The sequence below is a fragment of the Rutidosis leptorrhynchoides genome, chromosome 1 (genome assembly GCF_046630445.1).
Source record: "Rutidosis leptorrhynchoides isolate AG116_Rl617_1_P2 chromosome 1, CSIRO_AGI_Rlap_v1, whole genome shotgun sequence".
NCBI lineage: Eukaryota > Viridiplantae > Streptophyta > Magnoliopsida > Asterales > Asteraceae > Rutidosis > Rutidosis leptorrhynchoides.
Genome location: NC_092333.1, coordinates 87,734,211 through 87,740,360, shown reverse-complemented (window position 1 = coordinate 87,740,360; position 6,150 = coordinate 87,734,211). Strand labels below are relative to the sequence as shown.

The 6,150-nt window shown below is 37.5% G+C and overlaps 1 protein-coding gene across 1 annotated transcript; it reads right to left on the bottom strand.

The window, feature by feature from the left end:
- Positions 1-689: 689 nt before the first annotated feature.
- Positions 690-5,668, bottom strand: LOC139886487 (uncharacterized). The gene is made up of 4 exons (XM_071870321.1): positions 5,550-5,668; positions 3,634-3,778; positions 3,463-3,558; positions 690-2,843 (listed from the first exon to the last, which is right to left on the bottom strand). The coding sequence occupies exons 1-4, from the start codon at positions 5,666-5,668 to the stop codon at positions 690-692; spliced, it is 2,514 nt and encodes an 837-aa protein (XP_071726422.1).
- Positions 5,669-6,150: the final 482 nt, after the last annotated feature.

Below are 6,150 nucleotides of genomic sequence, written 5' to 3'. Positions count from 1 at the left end.
CTTTTCTATGTATAGAAACTAACCGTACAACCTTTTAACGGTATAGTATATGTATTATTATTATTATTATTATTATTATTATTATTATTATTATTATTATTATTATTATTATTATTATTATTATTATTATTATTATTATTATTATTATTATTATTATTATTATACTCGTAATAACGAAACTCAAGCTTAATCAAAAAAAAAAAAAAATTTAACTTTAAACTTTTTTAACTTTTGACGCTCTCGTCACATACATGTAACCAGGATTCATGGTAACTCATGAGATGCAAAATTTACGTGTTTGTTACATTTCGAAATGTTAAGACTTTATACCAAGATAAACCGATTGATGTACTGAAATTTATTGTTTACCAACAAAAACCAAAAGACATATCCAAGGCATTAGTTAATTAGCACTTTTTTCCAAACGACGATATTGAGGCATCATTCAGAGAGGATTTAACCACCTTCGGCTAACAATTATATCTCACCCGCACACAAGTTAAGACTTGAACTTTTAATTTCAAACCGACGGACTTTTTTTTTTTGAAAAGCAAACTTTCATTGATCAACAAAATTACATACTAACAATTATCCCGAACACGACCAACTGATAATTACAATTACATATAGGACCGAAACAAAACAAAACAGAGAATCCACCAACGTGTTGCAGAGAGAGCAACAACAGGCTAGCCACACTCCTTTGGGTTAGATATCCAAATTAACCATTCAAGATTAGCCTTCTTACACCTTCTCGAAATCCAATCATACGATATTACTTGAATCTCATTGAAAACACTTGGGATAGTGATACACTTGTTGTTGAATACCTTTTGATTTCTATATTTCCAAATCCAATAGAGCACTATCCAACAAACCGCTTGCCAAACATGAATCTTCCAATCCGAATTGAGTGTCGAGTTGCTACCGGAGAATAAGTCGTCTAAATTCAAAGAAGATGAATCAAGTTTCCACCACGAAAAAACCCGATTCCATAGATCATTTGCAAAATTGCAAGTCTTCAAAATATGCATCACTGATTCGATATCCCCGTTGCAAATGGGACATCGAACGTTGTCGAGATCGATGCCACGTTTGTCTAGTTCAACCCTTACCGGAATCCTCCCAAGTCTAGCCCGCCAAATAAACAGCTCGATTTTTTTTGGAACAAACTGATTTCTGAGTGTTGTGACGTCGGAACGATCTACCGTAATGTACTTGAGATCAATTAAGTTACAAAGTTTTTTTACAGTGAAACGATTACATGTGTCTAGGATCCAAACCCACCAATCTTTAGAACCAATGGAAAAAGTTACGTTACCAAGTAAACTGTTGAGCTCGATTAGTTCTCCATGTGTACGGCCCACTGGATCGCGAACCCAGGCCCATTTACCCATCACAGACCAGTTTTGAATCTGCAACCGATCAGAGACAGCAGCACTTTGAGATGCTTCAAGTCGAAATAACCTTTTAAATTTGTTCTTCAGCGCCATATTACCCAACCAATTTTCTGTCCAGAACCTCGTGTCACAACCATCGCCTAAAATTTTCTTGAAAGACTTGGAGAATGGAATACCGAGTTCGTCCGTTTTGAAACCTGCATCACGAATGTTAGACCAAATGCCACCGGTTAGGATCCGGGATGACCCTTCACCAACCGATAGCCCACCATAATGGCCATAAATACTCCGAATAACATTAATCCACAAAGTGTTGGTTTCGGATATGAACCTCCACCACCACTTGCAAAGAAGAGCCAAATTTTTACAAAAAAGAGATTTAATATTTAAACCACCTTCTTCGTGAGGAAGAAGGAGTTTTTCCCATTTCACCCAAGACACTTTTTTATTAGAACCCGACCCGCCCCAAAAAAATGAACGTCGCACACACTCTAGTTTTTTTAACACGCAAGGCGGGGCACGAAAAAGCGAGAAGTAGTAAAGAGGCAAGCTTGAGAGAACCGATTTAACAAGCGTAAGTCGACCACCGAATGAGACCGATCTAGCTCTCCAATCCGCTAAACGTTTAGTGAACTTATCAATAACCGGATTCCAACTCTCCAGTTTCTTCATATTGGATCCAACCGGAAGCCCGAGGTAAATAAACGGAAGAGACCCGGCTTGACAATTGCACCAGGAGGCCAAATTTTCTACCTCCGAGCAGTTCACACCTATACCGTAGAGTTGACTTTTGTTGTAATTCACCTTCAAGCCGGATGCCTTTTCAAAACATTCTAAAAGGTACATGAGATTACGCGCATTTCTTCGACTCCACTCCCCGAAGAAGATGGTATCATCAGCATATTGAAGGTGCGAGATCACCACTTTCTCGGCACCTACCTCCACTCCTTTATATAGACCTTTACTAACCGCTACCTTAGATAGTATATTTAAACCTTCCGCTGCAATAATAAAGAGAAATGGTGATAACGGGTCCCCTTGCCTAACTCCTCTCCCAAGGTGGAACTCGCTAGTAGGCGATCCATTGATCAATATAGAAATTGAAGCCGAGCATAGACAAGATTTGATCCAAGATCTCCATCGTGCGCCAAAACCCATACATTCCATAACTTCAAAGAGAAAGGACCAATTTAGAGAGTCAAAAGCTTTTTCGAAATCAACCTTAAAAATGAGACCGTGCCTTTTATTCCTTTTGATAAAATCCACCGTCTCGTTTGCAACCAACACACCGTCAAGGATGTATCTACCACTCATAAAAGCACTTTGCTCCGAACCAATTATGTTAGGAACCACTTTCCGAAGGCGATTTGAGAGCATCTTAGCGATAATTTTGTAATAGCTCCCAATGAGACTGATTGGACACGGACTTACAGTTGATGAGATCTACAAGTCAAAAATAACAGATTGCCGATTCAGACCAAGTCGTAAAAGTCACGACAGGTCGACAGTGTAACTTAAATGGTATGTGGAAGATGAACACGGAATTAAATTTGCAACCAAAAAGTAATATTTTGGAAGTATTAAGACGTGGACATACAAGTCGGACGCCGACAAAATAAGACGGGGTCCATTTGTAAGACCTACACGTCACCCACCACAAGCATGAAGATGGGCTCATATCTCGTGACCTTAATCTCGGTGTGGTCCTTCCTAGTCACGTGTCGTCATACAAGTGGTCTCATCTAAAATTTGATCCATCTAATTTTGAATGAATGAATTCATTCATTAGTCTCTACAATAACAAATGTATAAATTTTGTGTACTTTTTGTCAAAGTAACGATGGAGAGAAATACGGTGTTTATGTAACACAACGGATAATGGTGATTGTGGGGTGAAGTGAATATGATGTACTTTTTGGGGTAAGTTTGAATGAGAGAGTTGTAATGAGTGACTTTTGTAAAGGTGTTTGTGAATGATGTGGTAAAATTTTATTAGTATTTAAAGTGTAAATAAATTAAAGTTTGAGAGAAAAAATATCTAGAACCAATCATGGACTGCCACCTCATTGTCACGCCCTCTCTCCTCAGCGTGTTTTGACGACAAACGACCCGGCACAAGCGCCCCATTCCGAGCATTTGTGTGGCGTTTCTCTGTGGTCTAACTATTCGATTCATTAAATTAAATATTAAATTATATCGAGTCCAATAATTCCATCATACAAAAATGTCAAACCGACCCATCTTCCCTCTCTAGACTTCTTCTAAGTTCCTGGCAGATCATTAAATATGAGAACTTGACACCTTGTGGGACGGTCTCATCTTGGCCCACTCCTATAATTCCAATCCAAATTCTTATACTGACTTTCTTTGTTTGATATCTAAAAAAAAAAAAAAAAGAGGGTTTATTACCAAAAAGCCCATTTTTTTAAGCTTTCTTGCATGAGAGCCAAAAAAAAAAAAAATTTGTCAATTTGCCCTCGCAAGGAGCAAGGTGTCTTGCTCCCTTGCGTCCTTGCTTCCACCTGGGAGCAAGGAGCAAGGCACCTTGCTCCCTTGCTTCCACCTGGGAGCAAGGACGCAAGGTGCCTCTTGCTCCCTTGCTCCCAGGTGGAAGCAAGGGAGCAAGAGGCACCTTGCGTCCTTGCTCCCAGGTGGAAGCAAGGGAGCAAGAGGCACCTTGCTCTCAGGTGGAAGCAAAGGAGCAAGAGGCACCTTGCGTCCTTGCTCCCAGGTGGAAGCAAGGGAGCAAGAGACACCTTGCTCCTTGCTCCCAGGTGAAACCAAGGTCGCAAGGACGCAAGGCGCAAGGGAGCAAGGCACCTTGCTCCTTGCGAGGGCAAATTGACAATTTTTTTTTATTTTGGGCTCTCATGCAAGAAAGGTAAAAAAAAATGAGCTTTTTGGTGATAATCCCTAAAAAAACACTATATTATCATGAGTCGACTCTAAATAGCCCCACGTTGTTTTAAAGATTTCGATAATATAATTTCAGATTATTAACCACATAATAATATATATACACTCCTAATCCCCCAACCCCGCCAATTTCTTTAAAAGTAAGGTTGTGCTTGATGAAACTCGATGAATTACTGGTGAATGGTTCAAAATCTGAGTGATTCAAAGTCTTTGAATAAACTTAGTTTAACGAAAATAAATTATTTAATAAACATTTTGAATGAACAATATGAACTGTGTAAACTTACTTTATTCACGTGTTACTTGAATAAAAAATCAATATACCTATTTGTTCAATGGTCTTAAAATGATTTGAGGGATATATTACAGAAAATTTAAGTACATAATGGTTAACAAACCAACGTAGCATTGCTTCAACGGTACAGGATGCTAGGACCGAGCCTCTGTGGGAGGTCTCAGGTTCGAGTCCCACCAGGGGGTTTTCTGTGGAATTCCTGGCTGTCTGCCCTTGGATGCCAGTTAAGGGTCCGCGGTTTCCTCCTGTGTGGATGTGTGAGTGGGTCTAACAACTAACAAGCCGTTCTAAAAATAAAAAAAAACATAATGATTAACAAAGTGTTTCAACTCATAATTTCATCGCTGAATGTTAAATCATTCGAAATCATATGTTATTTAGAGGTAATAAACAAATGAACATATAACATTGCATCTAATTAAAAGATAAACGAACACACCCTAGTTCACATACTCACTATCACGAATTATTCTACAGACATATGCAATTGCATGTCTCATCCAGTTATTAAACCCCAACTTCAAAATTGAAAGTGCTAAGATCACACAATCTTTCTTGAACATCGTGGTTATTGGACCCTTAACTCAAATATACAATATTACTTATTATTATTATTATTATTACTACTATTACTTTACTTTACTACTATATACAATTGAGAATGATTAGGAATAGTAACTGAATAGTACTACTTTCACGCATTACCGACTTGTACGTTCCGCATAAACAGTTGTACCCACAAGGCTACTACTATGCTACAATATATATTTTTTCTTTTTAATTTTAAACTCTCCTCTTCATTCTCTCCTAAACATTTTACTAAAGAACTGTACAAAAAACGTTGCCCCCATTTTTTTAAACTAATTTTTCATCCAAATTACTACTACATACTAACTGACATAGTTTGAGAACGGTAATTGAAAAGTAATCACAATTACACTTTATCGACTTGTACGTTGTGCAGAAACAGTGTTTTTTCTTTTCTTTTTTTAAAATTCTCCTCCTTATTCTTCCCTACAAACTTTATCAAAGGACTGTACAAAAACGTTGTCCCCATTTTTTTAAACTAATTTTCATAAAAAAAAAACGTTATGGTTACTTCTTATTTTGTTATTTTACCCTTCTTTTTCTCAACAATTTTTCGTACACATTGCTAAAAAAATTCTACACGATGGCGCGGCATCGCGCGTACACTAGTTTACTATCTAAAAGATGTTGAAAGTCAAACTTTGACTTAAATTGAAAAGGTCAATACGTTGAGACACCAAGATAAAAAAAAAAAGTATAACACGTAAAAACAGAGATAGGATGGTTGTTAAGATCCGATTTAATACCCCTATCACTAAGGCAAGTTGACTTATTACGTCCAAATGTCTAACCACTTAATGCACAAATCAATTAACAGCTTCAAGGTGGCACACTATCATTGGACCACCTGTGTTACCTTTTTTATCGTGACATAGTGAATAACTAGCGATACTTGTGATTAATTTAATGTATCGTATCAGACCATTTCTAACAGCACGTTATCGAAGATCT

Coding starts and splice junctions, on each gene's coding strand:
- LOC139886487 (XM_071870321.1), bottom strand. CDS start 5,668: ATGGGGACAACGTTTTTGTACAGTCCTTTGATAAAGTTTGTAGGGAAG. Junction 3,559..3,633: donor TAGAGAGGGAAGATGGGTCG/GTTTGACATTTT, acceptor TCGAATAGTTAG/ACCACAGAGAAACGCCACAC. Junction 2,844..3,462: donor AGAGAGGGCGTGACAATGAG/GTGGCAGTCCAT, acceptor TTTGACTTGTAG/ATCTCATCAACTGTAAGTCC.